An 18,776-nucleotide genomic window follows, 5' to 3' on the forward strand; every position below is an offset into this window, starting at 1 on the left:
CAGATCATCTGCCAAACATCTTGGAGTTCCTGATGAATATCACTGGTGTTGAGCTGGAAAAACATAATGTATACCTCCTAAATGCTTACTCTCATGACATAACTGTACACAGCTAGGTCTTAATCACACGTTTTAAAGTACAGCAGAGCAGCAAATCAAAATACCTTTGAATTACACAGACACCATAACAGAAAAGATGTTCAGTTGTTTCAATGAGACACCAGATACCATTATACATTTTTTTTACTTTTCCCCAAAAAATGCTAATCTCGATGGGCAATGCTCTTCCTAGTAACAGATTGGCTGCTTTTTTCCCCAGCGACCTGTGACTTGTAATAATCATATAACATTGTTGATTAAGCTCTAGATTTTAGATATGGTTACATTTTTATTAAATGCAGAGGTGTTGTTTCAAAGAAGAAATTATACTTGGGCCAACTAGACATTTGTATAATATTTATACACCTGTTGTGGAGTCTGTAGTCACATCTTTCAGGAGTGAACCAATGCTCAATGGAGTCCACCTCCATATAACACTGAATCCCTGGAATCACTGTATTTTCAAGCAAAGGGAGTCAGAGGGGCCAGGCAAGGGGAAAGGGTGTTATGGAAGGAAATGTTGGGGGGAGATCTGCATCAGCTTACAAAAAAACAGATTAATTGTTTTTGGACATAGGACAATGCAACAACAATGTTCATGTTAATATGATTTTGCCAAGTTATAATCAGTACCTGGGAAAATGAAATTCAACACAAATCCACCTCTGTTGCACTTCTGGATCACTTTTTCTTGTATCCTGAACTGACCAGCTGTTACTGGTTCTTCCCAATTTTTCATGGAAATTGAGTTCTTAAATGACAAATCATTATTTAGAAAACTGCGTACCTGAAGATATTTAAAAAAAATACTTCTATTTATATGAAATTTAGCCTCCAGTGTTGAAAATTGTTGCAGACCCCCCTCTTGACAAAGCAGATCCCCAATTTTCACAATCCCCTTAGATGCCCACTCTGCCATAGTTGTGTCAGCAAAAATCAATGCAGGTAGGGTTCTGTTCTTGTATAACCTAGTATACCTATTGAACCTTCCCAAGCCAACTTTTCTTGAAAAGGCAGACCAAATGTTATATGCGGCTCAGATAGTCTTAAACCTTGTCCTTTTAAAATAGGAATAATCGGTACAGCTAGGAAAACAATTCTCTGTGTCTGCACCAAGGATAGTTGCATAAACTTCAGTAGAGGTTGATGTTATTTTATCATCTACCCCCCCCCCCCCCCACCCCCCACCAGCCCCTGCATAAACTGCAATGCTTATGCCCAATAATAGAATCTGAAATCTGGAGCCCCCCACCCTCCTCTAGTCCTAGGTAAAGACATAAATCTATACGCTCTCCTGGTTTTCCCGTGTGCCCAAATAAATCTATTCAAAAGCGCCTCCAATTTATTAAACCAAATATTCTCAAACATCAGGGGGATTGCCCTACATAAACATAAAAACTTCTGGAGAATCAGCATTTTAATCACGTTCGTGCAGCCTACCAAAGAGATGTAGATTATTAATCCTCACCAAATCTATACTAACCTTTGACATGAGAGGTGCCATATTTCTCTTAACTATCCTATCTAGATCCAACAAAATCTCCACCCCCAAATACACTGCAGCACTAACTACCCGAGAGTCATTACATACAACATAGGAATTTTTAACAATTTGGGTCTTATTGCTATTTAGCCTATAGCCTGAAATTTCACCAAACCTATGGGCCTCTAATTCCATCTCCTTAATAGCTAGGGTGGGGTTGGGAGAAACTATTGCCACGTCGTCCGCATAGGCGAGTATTTTAAACTGTCTGCTGTTGACCCTTACTGCTGGAATATTCGGGTTCCCTTCTAGTTTGCACAGAAAAGGATCCATATACAAAGCAAATAGCAGGGGTGACGATGGACATCCCTACCTAGTCCCCCTCCTGATGTATACCGGTGTGGTCAAGCCTCTGTTAATCCTAATACGAGCTGTTGGTTCCTTATAAAGCGCTTGTATTGCTCCAATGTAGCCGTCTCCTAGGCCATACCATCTCAACACCTCCCACAGATAATCCCAGGAGACCCTATCAAACGCCTTCTCTGCATCTAGAAATAAGGCAGAGATAGGGTCTCCTGGGACCCCAGCGGCGTCAAACAGCGCAATAACTTGCCTAATATGCTGGGTGGTACCCTTACCCGGAATGAACCCGTGCTGCATGTTGCTAACCATTCCCTCTATTACTCTAGCCAGCCTTTTTGCTAAGATTTTGGAGTATACCTTGGAATCAGAATTCATTAATGTGATAGGCCTATAAGATCCAGGAGCTGTCGCAGGCTTCCCTTTTTTTAAAATAACTATAACTTCCACCCCTCCCCATGAATTTGGTATTGAGTGCCCTTTCTGCGCCTGCACAACCGTATTTAATAGGTCAATATTCAGTTCCTTCTGGAAAACTTCAAAGAATTCTACGGGTATCTGGTCTGGGCCGGCCGCTTTGGCAGAGGGAAGATCCGCTAACGCTAAAGTCACTTCCTCCAAGCTAAGTGGGGATTCTAAAATTGCTTTCTCCTCCTCTGGTAAATCTGGAGCTAAATTATGATTAAGATATTCCTTAATCTACGCGGCGCCTCCACCCTCAGCTGTACCATAAAGATCAGCATAACATTTTTTGAACACCCCCCAGACACCATCTGAATCAGATATCAACATCCCCCGATCTTCCACAGTACCCTTAATTTCTCCTGCCGATGCTTGCTGCCTGGTACTAATAGCCAAAATATGCCCAACCTTCTCGCTTAATTCAAAGGACTGTTCCTTCTTAGCTAAATATTTGGATTCAGTCTTATTAGCAATATCCTCTATTGCCTCCGCTTTTAACACAATAATTTTTAATACGTGCTGCTCAACGGGCATACCCCGTTGAATTAGTAGGTTGAGGTCTTCCTCTGCCTTAACTAAAGCCCTTACTAGGCCCTCCACTCTGCGTCTCTCAGAGTTCTGTTTATGCAATGAGTAACTAAGGGTCTCCCCTCTGACTCCAGCCTTAAACGCATCCCAAGCATTACCTGAAGCTGTGCTCCCCCTATTATTCCTCCAAAGATCCTTAATCCAAATGTTCATATAGTTAATATACCCGCTGTCTTTTAGGAGGGCTCTCCCAAATGTCCAAATACTTTGTTTAACAGCTGTACCCATTAGATTAATAGAAAGAATCAGGGGATTATGGTCCGAAACAATTCTAGGCAGTTTCTCTATTTTAGATCTAGATAATAGGGAATTTGAAACCAAAAAGTAGCCTAATCTCACAAGGATTCTGTGGGGGGCCGAAAAAAAGGTAGTACCATCCAACCGTGGATTGAGTTTGGCCCATACATCAGTCAATGCGTTATGCTCTGCCATAGCTGTTAATGCCCATAGAGTTCTCCTCTTCCTGCCAGTATATCCCCTCCCTGATTGAACCTCAACGTCTGAGGGGCTATTGATATTAAAATCGCCACAACATACATTTGGTTCAGGCCAGTTAGCTAATTCAGTATCTAAATACTCCACTATGTCAGGGTCATCTTCTGTGGGACCATAGATCGACACCAAAGTGAATTTCTCTCCCCTATATCAATATCAATAAAAGACTTTACTTCGGTTTTTGTACAAACCATAAAAGTACATATACAGTAATAAAACAATTTAAAACACATTAATTGTAAAGACGTGTCAGATAAAGTGCCAAGTTGCAGGAATGTGCTATTTTCCGTACAATGGAATCAAGAAAGTAAATAATTCATCATAGGGGACCATTACCGGTCCATACAAATTCCCAGCTTCACAGTCAATTTTAAAAATTCAGTAATTTGTAGAATGCTGTCACTATGCAAAAGTTGTAAATACATTAATTCCGGTCTGATCGGAGTAAAATTAAGTTTTTTAAAAAGGGTAACCAGATAGCGCTTGCGTGGGTATTCATAAAACCTACATAAAAATATAAAATGCAGCATAACCTACGGAGACTTTCCGTCGCAGCTGCAGGGTGCTGCAAATTTATTAAAAATATCAGTTTTTGGCCTAATCTCTCCCCTATATATTACCTCAGCTATTACCCACCTACCCCATGCATCTTCCACCTTTCTAATCACTGAACAATCCCTCCCTTTACAAAGTATAACTACCCCTCTTGTTTTGGAACCTTGTTTAGTGTTAGCCAATAAAGTAAACCCAAGGTGTTCAAGCAAGAAACGCTTTCCCCCCTCCACATGGGTCTCTTGTAAGCAAACAAAATCCAACTTCATTGTTTTTAATATTGCAGACACCCGGAGGCTTTTCTATGTATCATTTAATCCGCAAACATTAATTGTAGCAATCCTGCAAGACATTTCAAAAAACAGCAAATGGTTGTTCGACTGCTTTAGCCATGCCCTCATTAAAAAAAAAGAAAAGTCGTGCTGTGCTGTAAGTGCTTCCAGTGCTGTGTGTGCCCTGTCTTACCCCTTTCCCCCTAACCCCTACCCCTCCTTTCCCTGCTCTCCAACCCCCCCTCCCGCGTCTCCCCCTACGGGCAAATAGGTCACACATGACCTATGTGTGGTCGCCTTAGAAACGTAGCAGTCGCCTCCTCCTCCCCCCCTAGAATAATCACCAAAACATACCAAAGTGAACCTCCTTCTACGATGAGTCGATTATAAGATAGGATGGCTCTAGGTCTGCCCTCTTGGACTCCAGGCTGTCCTCTCCTGATTGTAAACGGGAATCGGTGCGCCCTTTGGATTTCTATCTCCCAGTGCCAAGAAGATAACTTCGGGAAAGCCCCCTTAAGTAGATTCACAACAACTAGTCTGGTGTCCTGCCCTTCCAGCCCCTCCACCACCCCCAAAAGTCTAATGTTGTTGTGGCGTTGCCAATTTTTGTAGTCCTCTAGCTTCCATTGAACATCTTCAGCCATCTTCTGTTGGTCTTGTTTAAACTTCTGGAGGCTGTTGAGATCATCCTCAAGCTTCCCTGTCCTTTGTTCAACATGGGTCACCCTCTACGAGATCTCGCCATACAATTTGTTCATCTTTCTTAAGGTATTCTGTATCTTTCTTGACCCCTGCCTTGCCCTCCGGCTCTCGGCCCTGGCCTCACTTTGCATAGATTTAAGGGTATTAAACAGCATATCCATTGACACAGGATGGGATGACATTTGGGGGGGGACCTGGTCCTCACTCGCACCGGGGGCAGGATCCTGCTCGTAGTAAGATTGTGAGGTGGCTTAATAGTCCCACTCCAGCTTCTTTGTAGGGTCTGCAGGGCTCCCTGTGGGATTAAGTTTCCTCCTGGATAAGCGCCTCCTTTTCTGCGTACTTCTAGGAGCTGTGGAGCTACTTCCTGTGTCAGTGTATTCTCCTGAACTCTCTTCATCCGAACCCACAGAGTCAGAATCTTAATTAACCGAATAGAACCGATCCGGTGAGGCAGCCCCGCCACTGAAACAGCCACCAGCCCCTGGCTCGCCGAGCCTGTCCTGATCCACTCCTGTGTGATGTGCTACTGCCCCCCCCTAGGTCTAGACTGTTCTGATTGACCCATGGCACCCCATCACCACTTAGCACCGTCTCCTCCGTCTCCGTCGCCGACTCTGCCCCCTCAGCCCTGTCAGAGCCTCGTGCTTTGCCTATTTTTAAAGCTCTAGTGGGGCCTTTAGCACGGCTGCCCCCAGTGCTATGTTCGCATAGTTTACTGCTGTCACCCCAGTTACTCACTGTCCGATCAGCTTCATGTACTGCTGGCTCCTCTGATCCACTCTCGACCCACTGCACCGGGACCTGGGTTGTCACCAAGACTCCTGCCTGCTCCGGCTGTTTGGTTACCATGGAAACTACAGAGATAGCGTCCACGAGGACGTTCTGAAGCTCAGCGCTCTCTCCACCGCTCGCGTTGCTGACAGCGTCTTCTGCCATCACCGAAGGTTTGGATGCAAAACTTTCTGTCATTGTGGACTGCCACATGTTATTTTACTTTATTTTTAGTTTCTGCTGCATCTGCCGAGGGGGAGCATTATTTCGAGGGGTGCCAGGGGTTGGTCCCGCTTCACTGCCGGCCCGCACATTTCCAGAGTTTTTCCCCAATGCTTTTCTGGCAGTACCAGCGATATTGCCCCTCACAGGAGAAGTTTTAGGCTCAGGTTTATTCTTATCCTTGCCTGCCGCTTCTTTAGCCTTCGTTTCGTTGGCCTTTGTAATGCGTGGTGGCATCTTGCCGGTGCCTTTCAGACACAGTGCGATGAGGTCCGTTATCTTTCTCCGAGCCCGGAGAAAGATTTTCTTCAGCAACACACGAGTACCCTGCTGCCAGAAAATGATGACCTGATCGTCGGATTTGCCGTCTGAATAGCCACAGGAATCCGCTTTCATCGCCGAGGAAATAATTCACTTTTCTTCCATTCTAGATTATGGATCAGAGAAGGAGTAAGGTGCGACTATTCAGCGGCCATCTTGCCCTAATCCACCTTGCACTTGAGATTTCATAGAGGGGTTCTTAGACTAAAGGAAATATTAATATTTAGAATTAGAGATAAAGGAATATTTTGGAGTATTATTTAGAGGAGTGATAATAATGATATTGAGTACTCAAGTTATTTAATATAGTGGGTGCTTTCAATGCTAAAATTTGATACCAAATATTACAGCGAGGAGGATTTAATGTTGAAGTGGTTTAGGGTATGAATTTCCATGGCCAGGATATACAAATTTATCAATAAATGCATACCCTAATAGTTCAATGATTATATTTGGTCAAATAACAATGAATGGCGATTCCTTGGAGATACACCTGTGCAGTTTATATTCTATGGGTTAAGACTGTGTAGGTTTATTGCTTACATTATCTTAAATGTTGAGATATGGTAGTTGAGATCATTCTTTGAGGGGACTCATAAAGCTGAAAGTGATCAGGATCCAGTGGTTTGTAAAGTTAAGGAAGAAACTATGGTCGTATTTACTCACATGGGAAGAGAAACTACTGTTCATAGTAGCAAATAATACGAAAGGTATAAAATGTTAAAACATAACAAGGACACATTTATCACTGCATTGGTGAAGAAATCACTCCCTACATTGCAAAAGAGTTGGATGAGCAACAGTAAACATGTAAGAGTGAATCAGTGCTGAGAGAGGATGGAGGGATAGAAGAGAGCCTTACAGATATTCTATCATAAGCATTATATAAAGGAACAATATCAAGATCAGGAGCTGCTGAACTGTGGTTTTATGCAGGCTCCAGAAACAAAGACTAAATTGCTTGATGTTATAAAATCTGAAGGGGTTGTTAATGAAGGACTAAAAAAAGCTTGCGATGCGACTATAAACAAGTAATAAAAAGTAAGGTGAGGGAGCACAGAGAGAAAACAATGGGAAGGATTATGGATTGTATGCAGGAATAATCTAGGAATTTTTGGAGATGTGTTGAAAAAGGATTAATTCAGCAGGTGGTTTGTGCTAATAGTGACTTGGACACATATTTTGTGCCCCAATAAGAGAAGTAAGGCAATTGGAAAAATAAAGAAGCGGATATAGATGTTGGCGTGCCAGGTGTAACATATAGTATGCCCTTCTTATATCCTTTTCCAGCACAAGAGACTGAGTGAAATAAGGAGGCAAAGGAATGGCAAAGAAGCTGGGCTTGATTATATCCATTCAGAGGTAGTAACATGCTTAGTGGAAGTTTAGGTATCCTTCCCACACTCACTGGAAATAGCAAGGACAGAAGGTGCACCCTTAGAGGAGAATGAGGTGTAGATTTGTCCTGGTGAATATATTTGCTTGGTACTAAATATGCAAGGATTCACTTTTTACAGTGTTAGAAGCCGTTTTTAGTCCTGACCATTAGTGATTGTATTCCCAAAGGTTAAGAAGAGGCGACAGCTAGGTTATAAACATATTACTTAAGAAGGTGTTTACTTCCACCTAAAAACCTGGACACAAGACAACATCTTCAGAGCACTGTGATGTTGTTAGCATGAGCATGGGCATTGGCTTTTCAAGACCATGCTGACAATGTTCCCAGACTTAAAAAGATGTGGCTCATGGCAGCAATTTAAAATAGATACCAACCATGAGATCAACTGACTATCATCATACAATTTATAAACACCTTCATAAATCGCATGGGTTAAAGCCCCCAAATAAAATAGATTGCCTTTCATCACCAATACTTATATGCCTGGATTCGTGACATGATCACTAGAACATATAAAATACAATGAAACAAATATAAATTGACCTCAGAAGACTTAGGAATGTATTCCTCATAACTGAAGGGAAAGTGCCAACAAATGTCTCTAAACTCACAAACTGTAGAAATACCTGGGCAGAAATGTCTGCCCCAGTACCGCCTTAACACTACCACAAGACCTAGTAAGCATTTAGTGGGCTAGTTTGGCACGTACATCCTACCCTATTATTTAACATGCTTATTACTATGTTAAATGTCTGCCACAATGGAGTTGGGGTGCAGTCATCAAATACCTAAAGGCATTTAGGAATCATTTAAGTAATCTAAAGGCTGGAGGATTAGTCTAGCTATTACTCATGTGAAAAGAGGCAAGGTGCGGAGGTTTTGTTTAAAAGCCACCATCGACAATACCTTCCAACCACTGTCTTCACAGCTAGTGTCTCAACAACCGAAGCTTACCATACAATCTAGGCTTCTTGGGACTCTTCTTAGTGAACACTATTTAGAGCTTAGTGTGTATCCTGAGATTTTGTGGGATTCAACATTTTTTTCTGAACTACTTTAATAATTCCCACAGCTGGTCACAGTCTTCTGGTGAACTAGAATTGGGAAATGCACTGCTGACCTTCTCAATATGTACTGGAAGATCATGATAATCGAAGTGCATGTCATCCTACTTCACCTCCTTAGTAAACCTGCAACCATTATTTACACAGTGGGTCACTTTGGAGGAAAGCACTAGGCCTGATGGGATGCAACAAATAGGGTGGTGGTGTGCTTCTTGGTCAAAAAGATATATAGCAGTAATTGGTACTTTCGAAAAGTTCTCTGCTTCACAACTACATTGCCATGTACCAATTCATTATTATGTTTTTTCTGGTGCTCTCAGCCACCGCTATAGTGCTTCTGGTGCTGTATGTCAGTCTTGCACTTGTGTTCTGATTGTTTCACTAAGCTAATTTAAGCCACAGTTCCCAGCAACAAATTGCATGTTGGATATTTTCTTTTGTCATTATACTATGAGGCTTAGCAACTTCCATCTTTGACTTCTGTCCACCTGTCTATCATAACTTTTTGGTTCAAACCAGATACTGTGCATTTTCTACACCCAATTCTCTGTTTGCATGCAGTTTCTATATATGAAGCAGAGTGTTGCTAAAACACGTCTATAACCTGTTCTTTATTGTAAATCATGACACACAACCCATTTATTTCCTTTAACCAGCCTAGGTGGCAGAATACACCTGTGTGTTATACATTTTGAAAGTTGGGCCTGGTGTCATTTTTGTGATGAATATTTATGTTCCTGAGTGCAAACTATATTGTGGTCCTCACATTTATTCAAGGTGCCTCACTCTGGGTCATACGTGAAATCAGTCAGTCAAATTCTCATATCCCAGGATTTTCAACACATAGCGAAAAGGCCAGTGACACTACGGTAAAAGGACTCTTAAACATGACCTAGTAAAGGTGATTAGAGAATAGTCCTCACCTGGGCAGTGCTGGTTTAGGTTTGTGTTTACTATGGAAAGTAATATTAGTATAGAGAGATGTAATGCAAAGTGATTTAAAAGTACTGCCTTCATGACACAATGCCCTGGTGTAGGAAATATAATACCTTTAGATCAGTCTTTAAATATGTGTGTAATTAGGGATTTTTATGAAATAGACACTTGGATGATAGAAGGCACAAATCCAAGGCTAGTGATTTATTTGTTACTCTAGATTCACCATAAATCATTACTCTAAGATAAAGATAATAGCATCAAGGCCAAAGTGATTGAAACAAAGAAAATGTATGAATCTATGCACTGCTGTTTAAATAGTGTAATCGTAGCTTAGGGGCAACTTAGCAATGCCCATTTAAGGGGACTGAGAGGCAATTTGAGAGGGCTTGTGCATTTTCACTTTTCACATATTTGATAATACACATACGATTTGGGGCAGAAGCGGATTGATATACCCTAAATAACAGAATGTCTGAACAGATGCTGAGGGTGAACACAGATATCCAGGCTCTAAAAGCATCAACTTGGTTACTAGAAGAAAGAGCTATAATGAATGGGTCTTGGAAAGGATTTATACCAAAGTTTCTATTCTGACAGTAGCTCATCCTGGCAATAGTGAAGGGAAATACACAGCTGCACTGAGGAGTACAAATCAATAGTGCAGCAGGTACAGTGGCAACAGGTACACCTGCACCCTTAATGATAACAGCTCTTTACTACTAGAGAAGGACACAAGGGCATTTTCATGGCTTGTTTTTGAGCCTATGGTACCCTTGCTACCCCAGACATACCAGCTGTCCATATATTTTTATTCATAATCGGACAAATATATAAATGTGCACCTAGTATGGCATGCATGGTTTACGGTGTAAGCACGGTACAGAGCTAATACAAATATAGAAGTAAGCAAACAATTATTGCCCATTTACCTTTTTTAATGTGAGTTTTCATAATTAGATTACTAGCTTGCTTCGGTAACTGACAGCATATCTTGTATCCTTTGAAACTAATTAAAAGCATTTGCATTGAAAAAGCAAAACATTGAATAAAAAAATCCACAATATTTAAAATAACTGCAATAAATCACATCCATGTGAATTTGAAATGTTTTATTCAAAGTAGTTTCTCACAATGTATAAATACTGCATATTCACACGCATTAAAAATACAAGTTCTAAGGCACCCAATAATGTGTCCAAATTCTACTTACAGGACCATTCACAAGTAAACTGTGTACATTTCGCCCTACACAATATTTTATATATCAGAAGATACACGATCCTCAGTACTCTATGAATATTTACAATACCATGATAAAAGGGTACCAGTAGCTTTGTAATTGTAAATTTGGTACTTAATACAAATATCAGAAACTTTTTCAAGTCTCTTTCATTACCACTCTAGCAAAATAGTACCCGGTCAAACCTACAAAGCACGATGTTGATACTACTTTCAAAGCCATTATCACTTAAAATCATTACATAGATGTTTTTGGTACTTTGCTTCAATTCACAACTGATAGAAATAAACTTTACCAGTAGAGGGGATTGTTTTATTTCAATCACATTTAATATCATAGTTGGCATTTGAATTATTTGGAATCACTTGAAAATCATTAGCCTTTCAGAATTTTAGGTCAAATTTGCACAGTAGTTTACTTAAACTATACTGCAGCAATGGAGGCAAAAGCAAATAATGAAATAGGTTTCCAATTTATTTTCAACTGCCACCCTTTCCATATGTACTACAGTGGTAGTTTAAAATCTCCTGCGAGGCAATCATCATTTTCTAAAGTTATTCCCTTTTCAAAAAGTACATGTGTGTGACTTGACAGACGGGCATCCTTTGTTGGTGATGTAATATGAGACATCTTTTTCTTATTTTGCCACCATTGACAGAACAGGATTTATTTGTGGACAGTCTGGTACACTATAACGCAAACATATTAACATAATATTTGTTGTGTTAGGCATACAAATGGTACGACTTTAGGACACAACATTTTTGTATTGTGAGTCTCAAATTTTAGGCAATGGAAATGATAAATTTGGATACAAATGTTTAAAGGCCAGAATTTGTTTACTTCTTTTAAAGCAATCTTCATTAGGAATGTATTTTGTTTGTAGCAGTTAGGATTTTATTTTACTTTTTTTTCTACATGTACACACTTTTTGTTTGTTATATTCAAAAACAGTATCCTATGTATAATAATATACATTGTAATGACTTATTCCGCAAGGTCATGATTTTCTTATAAGAAACTATTTAGCCTTGTTTCTGTATAGATATTTTCAAATACAAGGGTATATCAATTTCATCAAACATAATGCCATATTAACAAATTTTAGTGTAATAGTTCGGAATTGTTGAATTTTAGTTAATGAGTGGAAACAATTAAACAATTTCAGTTACTGATTAATGAATAGCACTGTTTGCAAATTAGTAAAGTACTGTACCCTTGTTAGAAGGGACTCAGGTTTTTGCACTCTATGCGACATTACAAGCTGAATAACTTTGCCCAACACTTGAGATTTTTTCCTAAGTGTACTTTTTGCCAGGTAATACTCGATCAAATTTACACAAAAGAGGTCAGAAATAAAGGTAACACACATTAATCAATTGCATAAACTCAGACTTCATTCTTTATCCATTATTTAGATCTCCAAAACTCAGAATATGGTGGTAATTTCATCCTGGGATAATGCCTACAAGGTGCAGTATTGAAGTTACCATGTAGTGCCATTAAATATCACCAACTCTTTTGGCCTAAGTGTTCAACTTCCATCAATATAGTTTTGCTCTGACGACATTGTTAAATCCACATTGCAAAACATGTAATACATTAATTATCTAAAACAAACTGTGAATTGCAATCCAAATGATATTATTAGCAAACACCCATTAAGTTTTTTTTTCGCTGTCCAAGGAGGAAGCACTTCAGCAATATTCAAGTGTTGAATAGGTTGTATGGACTCTGTCATACAATTGCATATGATTCAACACCATAATGATTTGAAAAACTGGAATGATGCTAGAGGTAATATCTACTCTCAAAACACAATGCACAAAAAATAACTTCTAAAATAGCTATATGCAACCTTCACAAATAAAATGTGTCTGTCTGTGTAGTCTGGTCAACGAGTATTGGCACGTAACAACATATAATACACTCTATAATTAAAAAATGAACATTTATGGAAGAGACCGCCTAAAATGCAGAATCCTCCTACCCACCATTTCAATATAAAACTTTATATTCAGAAAATATATACGGTATCAAAGTTTTCAACTTAACTCCTTTCACTGGCATGTACTGAAGTGGTAAACCTTGCCACACTTTGCATTATCTTCACCAAATAAAAGGTACATGCAGGGCAAAAAAAATATTTGTTCTCTGAATATGTACATATACAAGTCCAAACATTATGTAGTTTTTACAAATCAAATACAGCATATAGCAACAGGTAACAATTAGGAACAAACTGCATGTATATGTTGAAATACTGTGAACTATAATGTTGCCTAGATACAGGCATTCATATTTACTAAGAACATCAATACAAAATAATGTGGAAACTTGAATGAGATAACTCTTCAGAATGTGTTTTTAATTATACCAGTCAGAATTCAGGCTACTCAAGATCAAATTTCTCAAATCATCTTATTGATAAAGGTTCTTCCTATTGTTCTTTACAGTAGAACAAATATCAAGCAAATAACTTTTTTTAACTGATAACTGATCAATTCTACCAACTGTTGCCTCATTGTGTATACACAGACATGGAGAATTAAAAACAGATGATCATATCATCCTCCTTGATGTCAATGAAGACAGGACATCTCAACACAAAAGGGGAAGTAATGGAAATTGTAAAGTGCCTTCAACTTAAGTTTGTAGGGCCAGACTACTGAATGTTCCAATATGTGCATTATTAAAAGAGTCTTGTAATATATGTTGCCGGAAGGTTCACTGTGAAAACAGCAACACAGAGTTAGTACCTCCACCATCTGACTTAGAATGCACAGTTTTAACCACACTTCTGGATATATTATTCATTGTGCAACATATTTCTAAGGGAGTTACCTAGTACCCTGTTCAATACAGTTATGAGAGAGATGACATCAAACTTTGCATTGACTTCATACAAAACATCAACATATTGAGAAAAGGGAATATATATATATATATATATATATATATATATATATATATATATATATATATATATATATATGTTCAAGGCCGTTGCATTGGTCAAAACAAGTCATGGCAGGCAGCAGAGAGAAATAAAATAATTCTTTATTGCCACTAAGAGGAGTTCGCTCGTTCCTTTTCGACGCTTCTGGAGGTTCACAAATCTTTGGAATCAAATAAATATATATATCATGTGATCAAGCCACTCCGGTGGTGAAACGCGTTATGGCGGACTCATGAAGGAATAAACGCTACTTGCTTTTTACACTCACTTTGGGCTCGTGTCTGCTTCTTTGGTGCTGACTGGGACTTCGTCGTTGCACCCAATCTGTGTAAGCAGCCTCTCGGATATATATATATATATATATATATATATATATATATATATATACACACATACATATATACACACACACACATATATATATATATATATATTTATGAACTGGTGTTTTTGTATTCCAAGCTGTTTGTATATACGTCTTATGTGTAGATAAAATGAGGTGTTAATATAGAATCTATCAGTTATAAAATCACAATTCGTTTCTGAAAAACTTGAAAGAAGTCAATGCAAGACTCAAAATCTGTGATTCTTTGTACAGAAAATTAAAATGCAATGCGGCGACATAGTAGTGCAGACATATTTGTGTTCGAGAAAACAAAGGAAGTACATTTCCACTCGAAGTTATTCTTGTGGCAGAACTATAACATAATATTACAGAGATGCAGAACAAGAATTAAAGTAACAGTTATTCAAATTGCATGAGAGAGACTGAGTTATTTCTTGGCAATCCTAAGTAAGTTGTCATGATGAAGCTAAATTACTCTTCTGTTTTTATATGCCAATAAAAATGTAGTTACTACTAAAACATCAATAACAATACTGATAAAACATATTCTTTAGTGGTATTTCACATATACTGTAGGTTCTGCTAAGAAATTATTTGTCAGGGTCTGCGCCAAGTGTGCCAACCTCACTGTGTGATTATCATATTCCCCTCTTAGCATTTTAATCATCAACTATTTTTAGCTTTTGCTGCAGTTATGAGTGGCTCAAAGTTTTACAGTATGCATGTTATCACTAGTAAAATAGACAATGGTACTATGAAATATGATTACTTTAGTGGAAATCTTGTGCAAGCAAGCTGCTCATCACATTTCCCAGATATGAGCTGAAATTGTTGAACTCCCTGAGTTCATGTGCCGATTGTGCGGACAGAGGACAATGCCTGAGAATCTTCAACGATTTTCAAATTTTGGTTTAAAACAAATCTTTTAAAGAAGATTCACACAGCTAATTATGCAGATGAATTCAGAAGATGACTTGAAATCTTTAAGGCACACCACAATCCCTGTTTCAATTGAAAACAACTGCAGCACTGCCTGTGGAATGTTAGGTTAATTGTTTGTAAAGACTGTATCACGGTAATAATTCCTATGTCATGTTGGTGTTTTCGAGTATTTCATTTGGATCCAATTGTGTACCATATTTTCTGTTAGACAAATTAGGCCCTCAACTGTCCAACTGTAATAAAATAACTGAAAATGATGGAAAGAAATTCATCCACCTTAAAGGCAAAATATATGGATAAATGGTAATAGCCAGCAGGTCATTGCCTTATGCAATAAAACATGATGCAAAGAAAAATAAACTAAGCAATCCATGCTGTCATGCAAAGGATAATTTTGAAATATATTTACATCAATTAAAGAAAATATAAATTGCTTCCCATATATCAGATTAAACTTTGACATTTTAAATAGAACAGAATACTATATTTATCGATATGCGGAAGCTCGGAGTGTAAACTTTGATGGCAACTTAAAAATGTGGGCATATTTTTATCTGAAACTTTACAAGACTTCTTATTTTTTTGCAGAGTGGATTAACATCTCAAAATCTTAAAATCTCAAAACAAAGAAGACAGCATTCCTTATCTAAAATTAATAACATGAAAAGTAAACTCTCTGTGAGCAAGGGGTAGGTTCTATATAGTTCTGAAATAAAAGTCAACATTCTCAAAATGCAAATTAATTGACATCACAGTGCTATAGATAAGCCCTTACTCATTAAAGAAAGGAATCAGCCTAAACATGAATAACTCTCTTCTATGACTCATTCACATTTAATTTCAACATATGTTGCAGGAAATTGTGCATTTTTACATAATTTTGATATATGGGCCAAACACTGACCAAGAATGAGGAATCTATAAAAACATGGCTACCATAAAGTAAGAAAAAATATATTTTGTGCCATTAAGAATTTCAAGTTTCAGACTATTTTTTGATTATTCTATAGAATAAGCTAGTCCTAGCATATAAATGAATACACTACTTAATATGAATGAATGTGGAAAATGGTCTTACAGTACTCAGATGGCTCTTAAAAGCTTTACAATTGTTTCTCTTTGCTATTTGTGATTGTGGCTCATTTTCTTTTTAAAAATATGGAATAGTTATATCAGTAATGAGAAGTAAGAAAATAATAGCTATGTGAATTACATACCTCCAAATTCAAATAAATAAATTAGTTTAATTTACAGAAACAATTCTAGTGCTTTCATAAAACTGGCTTTACAAATTATACAAATAAATTATCAGGCAGTCTGAAACACATTTATAAAATCATAATAATAAAATAAACAGAAGATATTTAAAAGTGCAATTTCAAAGTCTGCTGATTATTACTTTCACAAACATTTTCTGTCCTAACATGAAACTTCACATTTCATATTTTTTGCAACAACTAGAAAACAGAGGAGGCACATCAATTAGTATATCATTGGCATACCTCATGTTAGTGCTCTTTAGCACCTGGAATGTAGTGCACACTTTTCATTTGATTGGGTTGTAGATGTGATTGCTGAGAAACTTTATCTCCATCCTTACACAGAAGGAGATCCAACCAGATGAAAGTGTTACTTTGTCTTCGGTGAACAGCTCAGTAGCAAGCAGTTGATAGTTGGGCGCTTTGCCACTACTCCAATTCAAAGACGCCTGGCTCACATTTTCAAGTATAATGGCAAGTTGACAGAAATGAACTTATGTTTACATCTTGAAACCAGTTTTTATTTTAAATAACATAACGGATGAACAGTTCATACTTCATAAATTTTTTCTTGTAAATAGCTGAACAATGAATCCAGTCCTTTAGATGAGCTCCACAGCTGTTTTAACATCTGGCACTCTTTCTCATTTACATCTTCAAGCACTGATTTCAAGAAACTCCGCACTAAGCATTTTGATTCTTCCAGTACCTAGTGGGGTAATAAAATGACATATGTATAAATAATACTCAGTTTTTTTGAAAAACATATTTCAATAACCTAGTCCAATATAGGAGTTCTACAAGGAGCACAGTCAAATATGAATATGTACACATTTTTACACACACACTGTTAAAATATACAAGTAAGGGCATTTCAAATATGTTATGATTATCTCATATATAATACCTGTAATAACGGAAATGTAATAACAAATTAATCTGAGTTCCCTAATATTCCGATGCCACTCACAGACATGAGTGGAACTTGTTAGGATTGAACTAAACTCTAATTTAAGACAACTGAGGCACCAAAATCTGTAATCCAAACTAAAGCTTTGATCCAAACTAAAAGTGCCAGTTAACCTTGGTGTAGATTAAGTGCATTTTGATGTTCCTACTCCCCACAGATTCTGAACCTAATTGGTGCCATGACACCATTGTAAGCCGATACTGACTAACAATGTAGAAGCCAGGGGGACATGGTCACCAGCCGAAGATAGTGCTCCACTGCTTGCCCTGTGCCATCTGTCCAGATCCGCTTACAGCACTGACACATGTTCCCCAAGGGTGGAGATGATGCTGCCTGCATCCAGTCTCCAAGTGCAAAAACAACAAGTGATGGACTGAATGTGGATCAATGTCACACACTCCCCCAGTCAAAAGATCTGGGCCCAAATCCATCGTTTTTTTGCACTCCACACCACCCTGGGTTAGACAATGGCGATATGCAAATCAGCTCTGACCCTGTTGCCCCATGGGAACAGTCCAGTCCGAACTACAAAAGCCATGTCCTTCCCAGAACGGAATCAAGCATCCGAGGACCGGACCGGTTTCGAGGTAACACCTCTCATCAGCCCGGCTAGCTTGACTCCAAGTGGTGTGGAGTGCCTGGGACCCACGTCTGGGCATCCCCAGCGCACTTAGGGCGGCAATTGCAAAAACAACAAGTGATGGACTGAATGTGGATCAATGTCACACACTCCCCCAGTCAAAAGATCTGGGCCCAAATCCATCGTTTTTTTGCACTCCACACCACCCTGGGTTAGACAATGGCGATATGCAAATCAGCTCTGACCCTGTTGCCCCATGGGAACAGTCCAGTCCGAACTACAAAAGCCATGTCCTTCCCAGAACGGAATCAAGCATCCGAGGACCGGACCGGTTTCGAGGTAACACCTCTCATCAGCCCGGCTAGCTTGACTCCAAGTGGTGTGGAGTGCCTGGGACCCACGTCTGGGCATCCCCAGCGCACTTAGGGCGGCAATTGCAAAAACAACAAGTGATGGACTGAATGTGGATCAATGTCACACACTCCCCCAGTCAAAAGATCTGGGCCCAAATCCATCGTTTTTTTGCACTCCACACCACCCTGGGTTAGACAATGGCGATATGCAAATCAGCTCTGACCCTGTTGCCCCATGGGAACAGTCCAGTCCGAACTACAAAAGCCATGTCCTTCCCAGAACGGAATCAAGCATCCGAGGACCGGACCGGTTTCGAGGTAACACCTCTCATCAGCCCGGCTAGCTTGACTCCAAGTGGTGTGGAGTGCCTGGGACCCACGTCTGGGCATCC

The 18,776-nt window shown here is 38.9% G+C and overlaps 1 protein-coding gene across 1 annotated transcript in view; it reads right to left on the bottom strand.

Moving 5' to 3' along the window:
* Positions 1–16,030: 16,030 nt before the first annotated feature.
* The window catches only part of CDYL2 (chromodomain Y like 2), a 543,748-nt gene continuing 541,002 nt past the window's right edge, over positions 16,031–18,776 (bottom strand). The window contains exon 7 of the mRNA XM_086945095.1: positions 16,031–17,190. Within this exon, the coding sequence (XP_086801221.1) occupies positions 17,032–17,190 (159 nt within the window). The 3' untranslated portion in view covers positions 16,031–17,031. The remainder of the gene's footprint in view (positions 17,191–18,776) is intronic.

Source organism: Lissotriton vulgaris, chromosome 12, assembly GCF_964263255.1.
Source record: "Lissotriton vulgaris chromosome 12, aLisVul1.2, whole genome shotgun sequence".
NCBI lineage: Eukaryota > Metazoa > Chordata > Amphibia > Caudata > Salamandridae > Lissotriton > Lissotriton vulgaris.